At 36.3% G+C, this 17,164-nt stretch overlaps 1 protein-coding gene, 1 long non-coding RNA gene and 1 pseudogene across 3 annotated transcripts; 2 read left to right on the top strand and 1 right to left on the bottom strand.

Annotated features, from left to right (window-relative positions):
• The first annotated feature begins 5,113 nt into the window (after positions 1-5,113).
• Positions 5,114-8,409, top strand: LOC106423731 (annotated as a pseudogene).
• Positions 8,410-10,108: 1,699 nt separating this feature from the next.
• On the bottom strand, positions 10,109-12,365 carry LOC106400000. 2 transcript variants are annotated; one of them, XM_013840426.3, is made up of 6 exons: positions 12,120-12,365; positions 11,915-12,026; positions 11,741-11,839; positions 11,512-11,598; positions 11,320-11,433; positions 10,109-11,220 (listed from the first exon to the last, which is right to left on the bottom strand). In XM_013840426.3, the coding sequence occupies exons 1-6, from the start codon at positions 12,138-12,140 to the stop codon at positions 10,784-10,786; spliced, it is 870 nt and encodes a 289-aa protein (XP_013695880.2). In that variant the 5' UTR covers positions 12,141-12,365; the 3' UTR covers positions 10,109-10,783. The 2 variants fall into 2 exon arrangements, with proteins under 2 accessions (XP_013695880.2, XP_022559813.1); XM_022704092.2 differs by having other exon boundaries at positions 11,915-12,020; positions 12,120-12,363.
• Positions 12,366-13,552: 1,187 nt separating this feature from the next.
• LOC125588731 lies at positions 13,553-15,746 on the top strand. Its single transcript, XR_007324867.1, has 2 exons — positions 13,553-14,949; positions 15,041-15,746. It is a non-coding gene; the product is annotated as an uncharacterized LOC125588731 (long non-coding RNA).
• The last annotated feature ends 1,418 nt before the right edge of the window (positions 15,747-17,164 follow it).

The following is a 17,164-nucleotide window of genomic DNA, read 5'->3' on the forward strand; positions in this document are numbered from 1 at the left end:
ACAACTAGTACAGGTCCTTATAAAAGGATCATGCTATCTTAGCTAATGAATCAGACAATACATTTACAGAATGAAGAATAAAGACAATCGAGAAATCAATGAATTTTCTCTTCAGTTTCATCAGCTCTTTTAACTCCGTGGAAAAGTCAGGCCAAGCTCTTGGGTCTTGAATCATGGAAACTAGATACTTGCAATTGGTGCCAAAAGTCTGTAACGTCGATAGTTGGAGCATGCACTCCATTGCCATGAGAGGGCCTCGAGCTCCGAGTGAAGGGGTGCAATTCTTCCCTGCTGGTTTCGTTTTCCCAAAAGCTGAGTTATTCCCCGAGAAGTTATCCATGTCCATCCATAACCACTAAAGAGTGCGTCATGCGCCCATGATCCATCTATCATGCATCTCTCAGAATTTACTACTTGTTCAGGATTTTGTACAACCTCTAGTTCTTCCTGCTTTCGATTTGCTTCAAACCAAGCATGACATTCTGACTCAGCATGTCAGACAGTTTCCAATGGGTCTCTGTCTATTCATCTGAATAATTTATCATTTCGCACTTTCCAAATGTACCACATAATCCAAGGGTATCGATTTTTATCAAACTCAAGATCTTCTATATCGTTCTTTCGCCAAAACATATAATCCATGTTTGTATAGTGGCTTTCACTGGGGGACCTCTCTGGTGGTGTCGGAGTTACTGCATGTGTCCATGTCTGTAGAGCTGGGGAACATTCACATATGGCATGGTTTATAGTTTCGTCATCTGCTCCACATCTGGGGAAGTGGTTGTCGTCGCATCGCATATGACGATGTATTAGGTTACCTGTCACTGCTAATTGTCTAGAGATTGTTTGCCAAATAAAATGTTTTACCCTTGGCGGAGCTTGTACCTCAACGCAAAGTCTTGGACTTTAGTAATACTCAGCTCCACCAGAGGGTCTACCGTCTCCCTGTTGAGAAAGTGTATGGCCACTGAATATCCTGACTTGACAGTGTACAGCACATTCTTATTATAGCTCCAACAATACTCATCCCGATGATTGAATCAATGAAAGATCCTCCGGACTGACATAGTTCGCAATCATCTCTGAATCCCATCATTACAAGAAAACATGGTCATAACGACTACGAATTACAAATACAATTGTGTAGTCATAATTTTACGCCGTCTTTACGACGAAATAACGACGAAATAAAAAATCGTCATAATTTTGACGTACAGTGAAACCTCTATAAATTAATAATATTGGGACTACACCAAAACTATAATTATTTTATTAATTTATAGAGATATTAATTTATCGATATACTAATTGAATCAAAAACTCAATTTGGGACTTTAAAATTATATTATTTTATAGAGATTTTTAGTGTATTAATTTAAAGAGGTTATACTGTAGTTTGGTACGAATATATTTTGTCGTAAATTAGTAGAAAGTAATGACTCATTTACAACGACCTGTTCATTTCGTCGTAAAAAGACCATGACATATGTGCACTAAATTCAATGGGGTTTCCCGGCCAGTTGGAATTTTCATCAAAGCTATCCGAACCAGAGAGATATAAATTTTCCAACCCCGAGGTTTCTCAGCCTGTCCATCTGCGAACATCAGACTTTAGAAGAGGAGTCAAGCCCAGTGAAGAAGCAGCCTGAACCGAAGCCGATCATAGGAGTCAAGAGGAGTTTATCAGATTTCCAGGAAGCCCAAGATCATGATCAATGGTCAAGGAAATTGGAAGATATGATCAATTTCCCAAAACCGCAAAACCAGTTCTACACTTGCCTTATTTGGAAGATCCAGGGTTCACATCAAACCAACGTCAAGAATGGCAACCAGGCGGCCTTCTAAGTTATTCAGAGGCAATCCACAACCTCATAGGAAGCACCATGCCACACTGGATCAGGAGGATTTCAATCAAACAAGAAGATCAAGCTGGTTTGCATCAATTGGCCAAACTGACATCATTTAAGGAAAGTCTTCAACCAATTCAGTTTGGTTCGAACCAGAGCTATCTACGGAAACCAGGAGATCATATTAACCAACCAGAAGACATCATACACGGCCAATAGTAGTTCTACAAGTTCATACCATGCACCAGCCAAGATAGGGTCAGGACTCAGGAGGATCCTCATTTGCACCAACCTGCCTAATATGGAGCAAACCGACATTAATGTCCAACAGCTCTTTTCTTATCAAGCTATGGACGAGATCAGCTCCTATCACGCATCCAAGAAGGTCCCAATGAAGCTCTCTTATCCCCTAAAACCGTCCAGGTTCAAGAAAGGACAAGTTTCTTACTTGGAGCCAAAATCCCACAAAAGACTCCAACAGCTAGTTTTTCGATTTCTTGCTTTGTCTTTGAATTGTTTCCTTTCTTATCTTTTTAGAATATTAGTACCTTTGTATTTGAGCATTATATAAGCTCATAGACATCCAATTCAAAGAGTACACTCAATCACCAAGTTAATAAAAAGTTTATTCAGTTTTTATCAAAGATTGTTCTTCATATAAAATATCGGTCTTTATGATTCAAAGAGAGATTTTTTGTTGTTCTATTGATTTCGTGAGTCTAGTTTGTTTGTGGAAATCAAATAATCTCAGGACACAGATTGAGAGAGTCAATCACTTCGTTCCATCATTCCATCAGATTGAGAGATTCAATCAAAACTTCATCCACAAATCCACTTCAAGTTCATTCTTTGATCAAGCTGAGAGTGATACACATCCAGCATCTTGTCCACCTTATCTATCCATACACTTTCATTTCATTTTTTCTTTTATTGTTATTAACATCAGCATCTCATTCTTTTTCCATTTGTTTCAGGTTTACAACTTGATTCCACTCATATCGCCCACCCAATCATTTATTTGGTCGATTCAAGAAGCTTCCATCATCCATTTTGCCCACCCTGATTTCCAGCCTGTATCAATGGTATCAGAGTTCAAGCTTCTGAATCAGATCCATTCTATCCTTGCATCATTCATATTTGCTTGTATTTGTTTTTTCTATTTATAAATCGAAAAAGCCATTAAAAAAACAGGTTTTGCATATTTGTGTTCTTTGTTCATCATAAATTGAAAACCCATAAAAATTTGAGATCGAAGACGACCTGTTGTCTAGTTTGATTCATTTCATTCATAAAAAGAAAAGAAAAACGTGTTTGCATTCATTCCCCAGCTCCACTTGCCAGATTTGTGCATTCATTAAAACAAAATCTGCATTTCCATATTTGTTTCTTGCATTGAAAAATTACAAAAAAAGGGGCATATCAGTTTATTTGATTTGTGCATACAATACTTGTTTCATAACTTTGTTTCTTACATTCAAAAAAAAATATCATTCATCATAGTTTATATCATTTGTTGCATATTTCTCGGTTTAGTGCATTTTTTAAACTAAAAACTCAAAAAACAAATCACTGATAGTTTTGCATTTCATATTTTTTTTTCATATGTTTATTATCATTTTATATTATCTTCATTTCGTGCTTGCATTGGTCTAATTGTTGCATTTTAAGAAAATTCAAAAAAAGAAGACAGTATTAGTTTGCTTTCCAGTTCTGATTAGTCCTTTTAACTTAAATAGGAAGCTGCAAATCTGGTACTCAAGAAAGGATATTTGAAGCTTAGAGACAGAGAACCAGGGGCGAAGCCACTTAGTGGATAGGGGGTGCACAGGCACCCATAATTTTTTGATAAATTAGTGTAATCGTTAAAGAATTTTGAGTGTGCACCCATTATAATATATGACTAGATTTTGACCCGCGCAGGCGCGCGGGTGTATATTTTGAAAAATATGTTGATATTTGTTTTTCATGTAATTATTAGGATTTGGAAAAATGAATCCGAGGAACATAACCGATACCGATCCAAAGATATAGTACCAAACCCAACCATAAATTGATTAAATATTCTAATTATTCAAAATTTTGTTATTTAGAGAACCGAATCTGATCCGAACCGAAGTATTTGGGTATCCGAATTTATCTAAAAATAGATTTATATACTTATATATATTAATTATTTTTAGATTTAACGTATATAAAACATCAAAAATGATACTTTTAAATTGGTTTAAATACTTGAAAATATATATAGATAGTCAAAAGTAAATATCTGAAATAGTTAAAGTATACTCAAATCACCAAAAATACTTAAAATAATTATTGATTTCGTATCCAAAATTTTAAATCAAGCCAATTTATATGTTAAGCTTAAGTATTATGACATATGTTATTCAAATTTATACGTAATATATTATTTTATTTATACATTTTGAGAAATTTAAAATATATAATGATTTAAGACTTTAAAAATAATTTAAATTAGTTATCCAAACCCAAACCAAACCCGCAAAGATCCAAATCGAACTCAAACCAAAATTTAGAAACATTCTAATAAGGCTGAAATCTTTGACCCCGAAAACCCAAAATACAAACCGATCAGAACTAAACCCGTATGGGTATCCAAAAGCCCATCCCTAGTCATTATTATATATCGTATTTTATCATCATATAATTAATCGTATTTTATATGTACCATCATATAAGTAATCATATAATTAATAGTATTTTATACATACCATCATATAAATAATTACATATATTATATTTTTAAAACTTAATATGAAATATGAAAACCATAATTTGAGTTGGTATTTCAAATTGGGTTTTGTATTATATTTTTCTTATATATATTGACAATATTTTTTTATAATGGTTATTGAAAAATAGTTTAGTAAAAATCCATTTTTGAATATATATATATTTTTGAATCAATTTTTGATATAAATCAAATTTGAATTATTATTTTGATTTGAAATATGTATATAAAGTTTAAATTTTGTTTTATGGTTAGTTTAGAAAAAAAAATTTTAGGGAATTAGATTGACCCATTTTGGTATATTTTAAAAGTGGCCTAGATAACTTTCAATTTTAAAAAAAAACATAAGCCCATTACTTTTTTTCTTAATACTACTATCCTTGTTTTCAAACAAAAATATTTTTTTTTAAAAGACTGCAATCCATGTTTCCAAACACTCCAAATTTTTAAAAGTCCTATTCAAGTCTCCAAACACTCCAATTTTGTACTTGAGTTTTAATAAGATAGATTATGCACCCATTAACATTTACATTTAGTCCAAAGGTAAATAAGAAAAAAGAAAATATAGTTTAGCCCATTAAAATTAAAACTTGTTCTGAAGCCCAATTATATTGTCTTTACTTTTTACTAAAAACCCTAACTATTCGTTCAATTTTTTTAATCGCTTACTTCTCATAAAACCTGCAAGTACGAACCATCAATTCGACAGAATTTTCTTCTATTGTCTACCATACAAAACTGGTAACTAATTTTTTTTTTTTTGTTAGTGTTTTGAGTTGTTCCAATAATTATTTAAATATCATATAGATTTTTGTTTTAGTCGTAAAAGTCCAAAAGTCATAGAAAGTGGTTTTACTCTTGACGACTGGGTTAATGCCTTGATGTTTTGCAGGTTTTACATAGTTGTAATGTATATTATTATATAGGTTTCAAAAATCATGTTTTTATATTCCACGGTTGATTTATATTATGTTTTCAGTTTTGATTAGATTTTTTCATCGATGAAAAATAGTTTGTTACTTAATCAACTTTGATGTTATTTATTTACTAAATGTAATTTATATTTATACATTTTTATATTTTGTAGATTAATCAATGGAACGGTACTACAAAAAAGCATCAGTTTCACCATCTGATAATACCTCACCATATGATAATATCGACGATTTACCATGGGATCCTGCTAAAAGAAAAAGTATCAAAGATTATCACGCAAACCAAGTAGATGAGGTAAGACGCAAATACCTTCTTAGAGGTCCGTGTCAACCACTTGGTCATAACTTTGAAAAGAAACTCATAAGTGGTAAAATGAGACGATTCAATCCAGCTTGGTTTGAATTGTATGGGAATTGGCTAGAGTATAGTGTATCGGAGGAAAAGGCTTATTGTTTGTGTTGCTACTTGTTTAGAGACGATGGATATTCTGGATTTGTGAAAGATAGATTCTCGAGTTGGAATAAGCCTGACAGGTTATCTTTTCATGTTGGAGACTTTAACAGCTCTCACAATAATGCTGTGAAGAAATGTGATGATTTGATGAATCAAGGTCAGTCCATAGTACATGCTCTGTATAAGAAGACTACTGCCATGAAAAATGAGTATCGTATCAGGCTAAATGCTTCGATTGATGTTTCTAGATACTTATTGCGACAAGGATTAGCTTTTCGGGGCCACAGAGAAGGAGAAGGGTCTTCTAACAAAGGAAACTTTTTAGAACTTCTGAAATACACAGCTGATCACAATGAAGTTATAAAAAAAGTTGTTTTGGAGAATGCTCCAGGAAATAACAAGATGGTTTCTTCAGAGATTCAAAAGGATATTGTAAACGCTTTTGCAGAAGAAGTAGTGAAATCAGTTATAGAAGAAATTGATAATGGAGTGTTTGGTCTATTAGTAGATGAATCTGCTGATGTGTCTGACAAAGAACAAATGGGGGTTGTTTTTCGATTTGTTGATAAAAATGGAGCAGTCAAAGAAAGGTTCGTTGGAGTTGTCCATGTGAAAGAGACTTCTTCTTTATCTTTGAAACATGCTATTGATGAGTTGTTTGCTAAGTATGGATTGAGCTTGAAAAAAGTGAGAGGACAAGGTTATGATGGAGCTAGCAATATGAAAGGAGAGTTCAATGGGCTGCGATCATTGATTTTTAGGGAAAACAACTCAGCGTATTATGTTCATTGTTTTGCTCATCAACTTCAGTTGGTTGTAGTAGCTGTGGCGAAAAAGATATTTGATATTGCTGATTTCTTTGATATGGTTTCTACATTACTGAATGTAGTTGGAGCTTCTTGCAAACGAATGTGGTTCGGGAACGTTATCGAGAGGAGATAAATGCTGGAATTGCTAGTGGTGACATTAACACTGGCAAAGGACTGAATCAAGAAATTTCTTTTCAAAGGCCAGGAACTACTAGGTGGGGTTCTCATTATAAAACGCTGCTGCGATTGGTTGGGTTGTTTTCTACTATTATTAAAGTTCTTGAGTATATTGAAGTGGAAGGCGCTGATGACTCTAAGAGACGCCAAGCATATGGTCTTCTCAAGTACGTTCAGACCTTTGATTGTGTGTTCTATATGCATCTGATGTTACTAATTTTGGGAATATGTGAGAATCTATCGATGGCTTTGCAAAACAAAGATCAAGACATTTTAAATGCTATGTCACTGGTAGAATCTACTAAGCGGGAGTTACAGAGAGTAAGAGATGATGGATGGGATTCACTTATGCTGACAGTTTCTTCTTTTTGTAAGAAACATGATACTGAAATGCTCAATATGGATGAAGGTTTTATCGATTCTAGGAAGCCAAGGAAAAAAACCAACATAACTAATATGCATCATTACAAGGTTAATTGCTTCAATGCAGCTTTGGATTTGCAACTTCAGGAGTTCAACGATCGTTTTACTGAGGTAAACACTGAGCTGCTTACTTGTATGGCTTCCTTAAATCCTGTTGGTGCTTTTCGTGGATTTGACAAGTCAAAATTGGTGAAGTTGGCAAAGTTCTATCCAGATGACTTTAGTTTTATGGAGTGTATATCTCTTGAGCAGCAACTTGGTATTTTCATCGACAATGTAAGACATGATCAACGATTTAAAGATCTGAAAATTCTTGGAGATCTTGCTCTTATGATGGTAGAAACACAGAAGCATATTGCACATCCTTTGGTTTATAGGCTTTTGAAGTTGGTTTTGACGTTGCCGGTTGCTACTGCAAGTGTTGAAAGATGTTTCTCTGCAATGAAGTTAGTGAAGACAGCTCTACGAAATCGAATGGGAGATCATTTTTTAAGTGATTATCTCATTTGTTTCATCGAAAAAGAATTGCTTGACGATGTCACGAATGAAGAAGTGTTGATCCGATTTCAAGCAGTGAGTGAAAGAAGAATGCATTTATAAAATGTTGTTTTAATATTTTATTTTAATATTTTCAGAATATTTTATTTTATTGTTTTCAGAATATTTTATTTAATATTTATTTATGCTGGTGCACCCATACTAAAAATTTTCTGGCTTCGCCCCTGCAGAGAACTACGTACGTATTTCTCGAGTCAAAGTTAACGCAACACCATCAAAGAGAAAGAACAATCCTTCTGAAGCGTACTCTCCAGCTCAGAAAGGACAACAAAAAAAAGGACAGAAGAAGAAACCAAAACGGGGTTAGGAGGTTCTGTTTCAACCATAATGCTAACCTCTTTATTCGTTCTTAGCTTTGATACTTTTCGTTTATGTATCGTTTTATGTCAACATGATATACCTCAGTGTAAGGTTAGAACAACTTTGTTTGTATTTAGAAGGTCCTTTCTCTCTCCTTTCTCTCCCAAATTAAAAGAGCGCCGACAGTCTTTATTAAACAACTTTGATATCTCTCCGGCGTCCGGCCGCGCGTGCGTGCGCGTTCCGGCGCCGGAGGAGCCATCCCTCTCCCTTTTCCTCTGTTTTCTCTTTGCTTCACCACCGCCTCCGTCTTGCTTGAGTTCTCTGTCTCTGGAGAGTTCACCGGTTTAGACCTTGCTCGCGGGGAGGTTCGAACCCGGTTCGTTTTCTGCTGGTTTTGGAGGCTCTGCACGGAGGTGGAGTAGTTCGCGGTTGGTGGAGTCGGCGTTTAGGGTTTGCTAGGGGGTGTTTTGTCTTTGACCCGCTAGAAGAGGAAGCGGCGCGTGGAGGAAGCGACCAGGCTCTTCGTTCAGATCCGGGCAGTGGATTCACAGATCTACGTCGTCCGGTGTACCGTGGAGTGGAGTTGAGTGGTGGTTGGTGGGTTTGTCTTGGTGTCTCGGCGAATCGCCTCCTCCTTCTCGGAATCAGGAGAGTCACGGAGTTATTTGCTTGCTCGAGTTCGTGCTTAGCCGTCGACGCCAGCGTGTGTTGGGTCTTTCGGTGGTGGCGCGTAGAGGCTTGTGATGTTGCGGATCGAAACTGTCGTCTATGGCAGCTCGTGCAATGTCATGGGTTCCCTTTCTTCTGGTCTTAGCTTCCTAGTATCTGTTCGGACATCGCCTCCGGAGCTTTGTCGACAAGCTTCTGGGGTTTCGAGCTCGTGTTTATTGGTGTAGCTGTCTCCGGTACCACAGGTCTCAGCTTTTGGACAGTCTTCGATTACCTTTCTTCGGTTCTCGCAGAGGGCGTGCGGCATTGGAGGTTGCGGGTTTGCGTGGTCTGTGAACTTGGCGCCTTCGTGGTGGTACTGTGCGGAAGGTTAGCATTTCCCAGGAGCCGTGTCGGTCTCTTGATAGCGGCGGCTGTGCTGCCTCTCTTATCGCTTTTGCAGGTCCTTTGAGCTCAGTCCGGGTTGGTTTTTGCGGTTTTCTCTGGCCCGATTTCTTGTTGCTGGTTTATAGAATAAGCTTGGTTAGTTCTTCTTTGGATGCGTTTGGTCCAAGCCGTTTAGGTCCGCTGCGGGTTCTCCGTTGTGGGTGTGCGAGGGAAGGTTAGGAGTTGGTCTTGTCAACCACGCCTCTCCTTCTTCGTGGCGTCGCGTGCTGAGCTGGTTGGTTCCAGAGGCGAGTTCTTGGGCTGCCTCATCCCTGCCTATGCTAGATGGTGCCTTCTATCTCTGTCTTCTTGGTGTAGGTCCTTTGCGTGTGGTGATCCAGGGAGGCTATCGAGTCTGAATAACGCTCGTCTTCTTGATGCGGGTGTGCTAGTCCTCTGGCGTGATTGTCTATTCTTGTGGGTGGATGCTCAAGATGTCATCAGCGAGCTGTTCTTGGTTGAGTTAATTCTTAAATAGTGGATCATCGGGGAAGCCAATATTACCGGGTTCCAGCTCTCGTTATAACTGTAACTCTTTCTTTTGCGGCAAGCGATTTGCGGATTGGTAGAAGCCTCTTGATAGCGTTTATTGCTTGTTGTGTCTGTCCCTGCTTAGATTAGGTTGAGTTGCTGTCTAGTTTTTATTTTATTTTTTTCTGTTTCTTGTTCTCATTGTATTTCTGTCAAAAATCTTAAAACTGGTAATAATATCTTTACATTTTTATCAAAAAAAAAAAAGAACAACTTTGTTTAACTTGCAAGTTTTGAAGGAAAGTTACTGTCACGATTTTTAAATATTATTATACAAAACACAGAAATTTGCAAGTGTTTATGTGGTTATACTTGACTTATTAAGTACATATTTATAATGACTTTCAACGTTCTTATGGGAGTTTATGAACAAGGTTTAATGGATTTACTGTTTCAACTTGGGTCTGAACAATAGCTCCAGAGAAAAACGGATATTACATTTGGTTTGAAATTGTAATGGTAAATGAAAGTTACCATGGTTTGGAATGCCTGGCTCAACGAGTCTTTAGGCCATATGGTTCCTTCTCATTTGGATTTTTGCACTTATCTTTTGGGTTCCTTGTCAGAGGAATAAGCATCACAAGACACTTGTGCTTTGCTTTCTCTTTTTTTTTTTTTGGTTATATTTTGCCACACAAATAAATGGACTGAGGTTTGATAGAATGGATACATGTATTTTTGAACTTGTTACATGTTTATCTCTTCTCCACAGTTTCGGTTCTGGGACCAACAACAACACAAAGCCTGGAGAGAGAGGCCAAGCAAAAAAAAAAACAGATAATAAAATGTTCCCAATGTTTTTTTTTAACAGCGTAGCTCTGGTGCCTAGTAGTAGTGTCTAGGATGACAATAAGAAAGTAATGTGTCTTTGCAATATGTTCTGTTAATCAATAACTACGCTAATGTGAGAACTTTTCCATGCGTTTTTTGTGGCAGATGTAATCCTGCAGCTTCTCTGCTTCTCCATCGTTACCTTCCTCTTTCTCCTGCAGCTTCTCTGCTTCTTCGTTGTCACCTCTCTCATTCTCCTGCCGCGTCTCTGCTTCTTCATCGCCAGCTCTCTCATTCTCCTGCGGCTTCTCTGCTTCATTATCGTCACCTTCCTCTTTCTTCTGCAGCTTCTCTGCTTCTTCATTTTTACCTCTCTCTTCTGCCTCTCCAACTCGCTGTCTCTTGGAGGATCGCGCAGCAGAAAGATGTGGTCCAAATCCATGTCCATCGGTCAAGAGTTTGAGCATTTGGTCTGTATTACTCTGAATCTGACCCAAAGTATTCAAATACTGTGTGTTACTCTTTATCTGACCCAAAGTACTCAAAAGCTGCTGCCAAAAGTCGTCTGTAAAAAGAAGCCAACACACATAACGTTTAAGATTCAGAAAAAGGCACAAAAAAAAAGAGAAACAGAGAGGAAAGCTGAGAGTATTTGTTTAATCACTGAGATAAGCTGGCTGCTGCTGGGAGGCTTGAAGGTTTTGGTTCTCTAGAGCATTAGCAGAAGAAGCAGCTTCTTGTGGTGATGCATCCGGGACATTTATAGCAGTCAACAACGCTAAAAGAAGCAAAGACAATGTGTCAACAAACAGTTTTTTGAGTGAGAAAATCAAAGAACAAGGACACGTTTAGTTACGGCGACAATAAGGAGATAGACGGTATTCTTTCTTAGTCCCACGCATTTTACGTCTCCTTGCGGAAGTTACCTCTGGTGGTGAAGAAGCTACGCAACAATCACAAGAGAATTAAGAAAAAATAAGCTCTGTTTCTATTTGATGACTATAAACCAGTCAAAAAAAAAAAGATTCTTAATCAAAAAACGAAACTTGTGCGACAAGAAAAGATAAGGGTTTCTATTTGCGTACGTTTCGCAACGCGCTTAGGGATTCTTGCATTGCGCTCACGCATCCTTGCATTGTACGCTATGAACAAATCTGGATTCGTCCTTTCAAGATGATCCCAAACTAGACAATCAAATCAAAGAATCTCGAATCATTGATGAAGGTTACCCATTAATGCTTTGGTGACATGGAGTTTACCTCGGTTGGTATCTTGAATTGGGATTTGGTGGACTTCCTCTACATATCTCTCAGTCTCATCCTTGGTCAGGTTGTTTTCAATGCATTCCTCTACTATCGCACGATACTGAAACTGAGCAAATAAAGAAGAAAGAGTTTGCTTTAATCAATCGTCGTAACGGATTCATGAACCTTGAAAGAGATTCACTGGTCGATCAAATCTTACGTAATCAGGAAGACCGTCCATTCTCTGAAACTTTCACAGGTCGAAGACTCGATCTGAAAGGGGGTTCTTGGAGAAGAAAGAAAGAAAGAAAGAGAGAGAGTCTGAGAAACAGCAAGTGAAACTATTAATATTGAGACTTGAGAGATAAGGAGGGAGCGCGAAATTAGTTTCCTCGTTTTGATTGATTGTTTATGGATCTTTTTAATTTTAATCTGTTATTTTGGGCTTTTTCTATTCTCCGGCTCACTTGTTTTTTATTGGGCTGACACATAGACCTACCGTAAACAGCAAGAAAACGTTTATCTTCGGCAAAATCAAATGGTGGAAGCAGAGAAAATCATCGATGAAGTGAGGTTACTTGCTTCTTCTTCTTCTTCTTAATTCTTCTCTGACCAGAACACCTGAACGCTTCTCTAATAAGAAGAAACCAAACGTCAAAAACACATGCTCTTGCAAGCAATCCCTGATCGTCATATATGAAGCTGACACACACAAGCCACATGTCATTACATTATCTCGCTGAAGCGTTTGAAATCACCAGTTGAAACCATTATAATAATTACTAACTGCATGCTATGCTCTAATGGGAACATTGGTTTTTGTTTTGAAACCCGACCTGGATCCGCGGTTGAACCGGTAAATCATGTGACCCAGAAAAAATCTGGTATGGGTTTTGTGAAAAATCCAATATTTAGAAACCCGCAAAAACCAACGAAACTTTTGCAACCTCTAGATCCTTGCATTGTGCTGTGTCCGGGTGAAGTCTCACAGGCACACCCACTGGATTCATCACAAAGCTAAGACCTTTCCAAGAGAACATGTTTAAAGGGACGTTTCGTAAGTGAACCCATAGCAGGATGGATTCCTCTGTTTTTTCTTCTTCAACAAACGGCTTCCATTGCGTCATGACGACTGGAACCCCGGCGAGATTCCACATTCCTCGGCGGAAAACTCTGTTTCGTGTAGCTTGGTCTGTGATTCTGAACTTCATTGTTGTTGAGTTCATCTCATACACTTCAATCATCTGAGACTTATCACCAAGGATCCAGATTTTGTTAACAATGGCATGGACTTTTCCTATATGTGGTGCCTTGTCTAAGAATTTCCCAATGAGAAAATCTTCCCATAAGGGAGACGGATCCACAAAAACTTCATCAGGAACCACAACAGAACTGATACCATCTTTCATTGTGATTTCAACATCTTACTTTTTTAGAGACTTTTCTTGGCGTTGAGCAACTTTCAAAACTTCTGATTCATCGCTATAAATAAAAACAATACCCGAAACTGAGCCCAAAAGTTTTGAAACTTGAGCTCTGAATTTGATCGTCTAGTCTCAAACCCACATAGGTTCCAAAAACATGAAACCATATTATAAAATCATGCAGTATAATTGCTCTTCCGCTGATTCTTCATCGGATTTCATTCTGGTTCTGAGATGCTTCCTCTTATAATTTGGGATCAACGTTTTACATGCGAGATCGAAATGAGATATCAGACCTCGCAATGGTTGGGAAATTTCTTACAAGTTACTTACCTCTTGGATGATATCTTGATACTTTGCAAAGCTGTCTGAAGCAGAGTGGAGTTTTGCGTTAATGATATGATCAGCAAGCAAGAATACTTAATTAAACTAGATAATAACCCGCGCCTTGCGCGGGATGTGATTATTAGTTTCGTTATCTATCTATATATATAAAAAAATGTTCGTATCTCTCCTATTGAAACACGTCAGCGCCAGGTCAGAAAGTCGAGTCATATAGTCTCGACACGTGTCCTCTTTCTAAATGCTCCGTTTCATTTAAATCAGAGCGTGATCGTATGGGCTTTACATGTTAACAGACCGTAATGTTATTTTATTAGCCCAGTCCGACAAGGTTAACATGTATGAATATCAAAATGCAACGTTTTTGCTATTAGAGTTAACCCATCTCACATTCACCGTTGCAGACGAAAACTCGATCTTGGGTTCCGACTGTGATGTTTCACCTTCTTCTTTATCATTCCGTCAGATACACGATCCTGATCATCTTCCCGTTTGAGAGAAACTGGAAACGTTTTCTGGTTACGCTCAAGCGAAGAGTCGTCTACAATTGAGGCATCAACTATTGACGGTCTATCATTCATTGCTTTCCCATTTACTGCGATCATCATAATCTTCAGCTATAAAAAGGTATGTTTTGCCCCATGAAATTCATCCGTTCTTTCTTCTCATTCATAAGCTTTTTAAGAAATATACCTTTGAAAATGGCTAACCCCTCTGTCCTCTTTGCCGATTGAAAGCCGGCGGTTGTCCCTCCACCGTCGATGTCCGCCTGCTTAGTTTTTGGGAAATCAGGAGTGTGAAGTGCGGCGGCGAGCTAATGGGGTTCACATGCTCCTCCTCGAAGCTCAGGTAAATCCACCGTCAAAATCATTATGTATTTGGGAGATGATAATTGTTTTGTTTGTTGATTATATTTCGCGTTCTTCATGTATTGATTATTATACTTTTAAACCTAACTTTTCTTATAATGGAGATCCATTTGTTCATGTCTTCATTATAAAAAAAAAACAATTTCAGAAGCTTCTGTTATCTTAAAATAATTGGACAATGATTATTGTTTTGTCTGTTGATTCTGTTTCGCTTTATTCATAAATTCATTATCAAGCTTTTAATCCAAACATTCAGTTCGATTGGGATCCATTTGTTTATTTCTTGATTATCAGAAAATCTTCCTCGAAGTTTCTTTTATATAGTTGATGATGAAATTGGCGATCTTTATATGGCTTAAAACATTATTTTGAGGAGTTAGAGGAAGAGTCCCCAAAGGATTACTCCGTCGTAGTGGTATGTTACTTCTGCCACACCTCTTATACTATAACATTTCAAGAAAGGTTTTCTATTCTTTCATGCTAAAATTGATTTATCTTGATGGCAGTATGTGTTACTTGACGAGCTTCGCCGTAACCAACGAAGTTGAAAACACCGACTCTGACCAGACATTAGCGTGACGACCATTCGCATTGACAAGAAGGTTTTCACTGTCAAATAAACACCAGTCATTGACTTACCGAGAGATATTGAAGCTGAGATGAGAAGATGAAGGCTTGAACTTAGGCAAACCATGGACATGTACAGCTCAGTGTCGAAAGAAGCACTTAATACAAAAGGACGGTTAGAAATATAGGTGTCAAGCAGGGATAGTTGATGATGAGCAAGCTGCTCCGTCTAAAACTTTATGACTCCCATGTTTCTCTTGAAAAATTAGCATAAGCTGTGGAGAATGTAAGAAGCTCGAAGATTTGAGGAAGCTAGGAGTGCCGAGGCGACAGTCCTGGCTATTCCAAAGATGGAGAAGGCCAAGTCTAGAGCTACAATGGAAGCATGTGAGAAAGCGCAGATGATGGTGGAACTAGAAGGAAGCAAGCTGAAATGAAAAAAAAAAAAGAAGAGAATCGCACGAGAAATACAGTGGTTTAATTCTTTCGTACATAACGATGTCTGGTACAAAAGATAAACTTGATCACAACCCTATTGCCATTAGTCTTTCGCTTTCGTATGTGTCCTGCTTATGGGTATTTGGTGTATGAGTTCATGGAAAATGGAAAATGGGAGCTTAGAGGAAAGGCTTTCAAAATAAATTACTTTATCTGAAATACACGATACAATTACAAATCATTAAAATAATATCAGATATAACTCACGCAACGTAAAACATTTCCCATTACTACAAATGACACCTGCTAACCTAATAAAAACAATCAGAGCGTTGACACATTTGAAAAGAAATTCGTGCAAGCACACCTCTTATTTAGTATATATCTAATAACAAATATTAAAACTAATGTTATACTATTAATAAAGCTGAATCCTTTATTTTCCTGATGAAATTTCATCAAGAGAAGTTGTCTAAAAATTTAACACTATAATTTGTAAAAGTTTATTAAGTATTCCACGTTTGCATCATCTTATTGTTTTAAACCAAATTCATTGATAAAATATTTAATAATCCAAAAAAAAAATTGATCAATTTTTTTAAAAATCTAACAGAACATTGACATCAATCTAAAATAATATTTTGGCACATAATTAATCCGAGATTTTTGTACTAAATTTTTATTTTTCTTATTATCAAAACTATCACTACAGTAGAATAAACAAATAAATATATAAAACTATTATGTATTCATAAACATGTCTTCAATATTAAGATAAACATAATCTATTATAAGAATAACAAAACATACATAATGAAAACTAATATTACCTTAAATTAAAGTAAGCTAAACATTTTGAAATATTCGTTAACATTAATTATATATTTATGTATTTTTCAGTTGCAATCCCGCCCGTAGGACGGGCCAACCCTAGTTTTTAATAAAAAAATATTAAATCTGTTTAATCTGGATATTGGTTCGGTTTTAAGTTTTTTTTTTGGTTTTTAATCTTTTAAAATATAACTATTATTTTAAATTAATATTTATTTTCGTTTATTCGGTTAAAATGTTTGATTTTTTTTGATTTTTTCCGGTAAAAACAAAAAATTAATATTATTTGTTTGTTTTCATGTTATGAATTTTAGATAGTCGTCATGTCGAACCAATAGTTTCATATTATAGTTTTAAACAGATAATAGTTTAAGAAAAAAAAGAAAACTATTAGGACAAATCATTTCACTGCAATTTTGTCGGTAGTGAAATAAACATTAAGAAAAATATTCCAACTTTAAAAAAAATTAGATACTTCAGTTGTGGTGAATACTTAGTTACAATGTGCTCACATCAAGGTGCACATGTATGTTGTATGTAAAAAGTATATACAAATAGTTGACAAATATATAAAGATATTGTTAATTAATATTAAATGACTTTTTTGTTCAAATAATAAATGAAAAGTAAAACTAAAATTAATTTAAAATAAAAAAGGCTTTGCCATTAGTCATTTTTTCATATAAAGAAAATAAAATTGTATTTGTAAATAGGGGTGGACACAGATCAAATATATGAGTATTTAGAAGCATTCGTGTTGATTCGATCTTTAGCCACCTAGATATTCGGTGACT

This window comes from Brassica napus, chromosome A2 (assembly GCF_020379485.1).
Source record: "Brassica napus cultivar Da-Ae chromosome A2, Da-Ae, whole genome shotgun sequence".
NCBI classification, from domain to species: Eukaryota; Viridiplantae; Streptophyta; class Magnoliopsida; order Brassicales; family Brassicaceae; genus Brassica; species Brassica napus.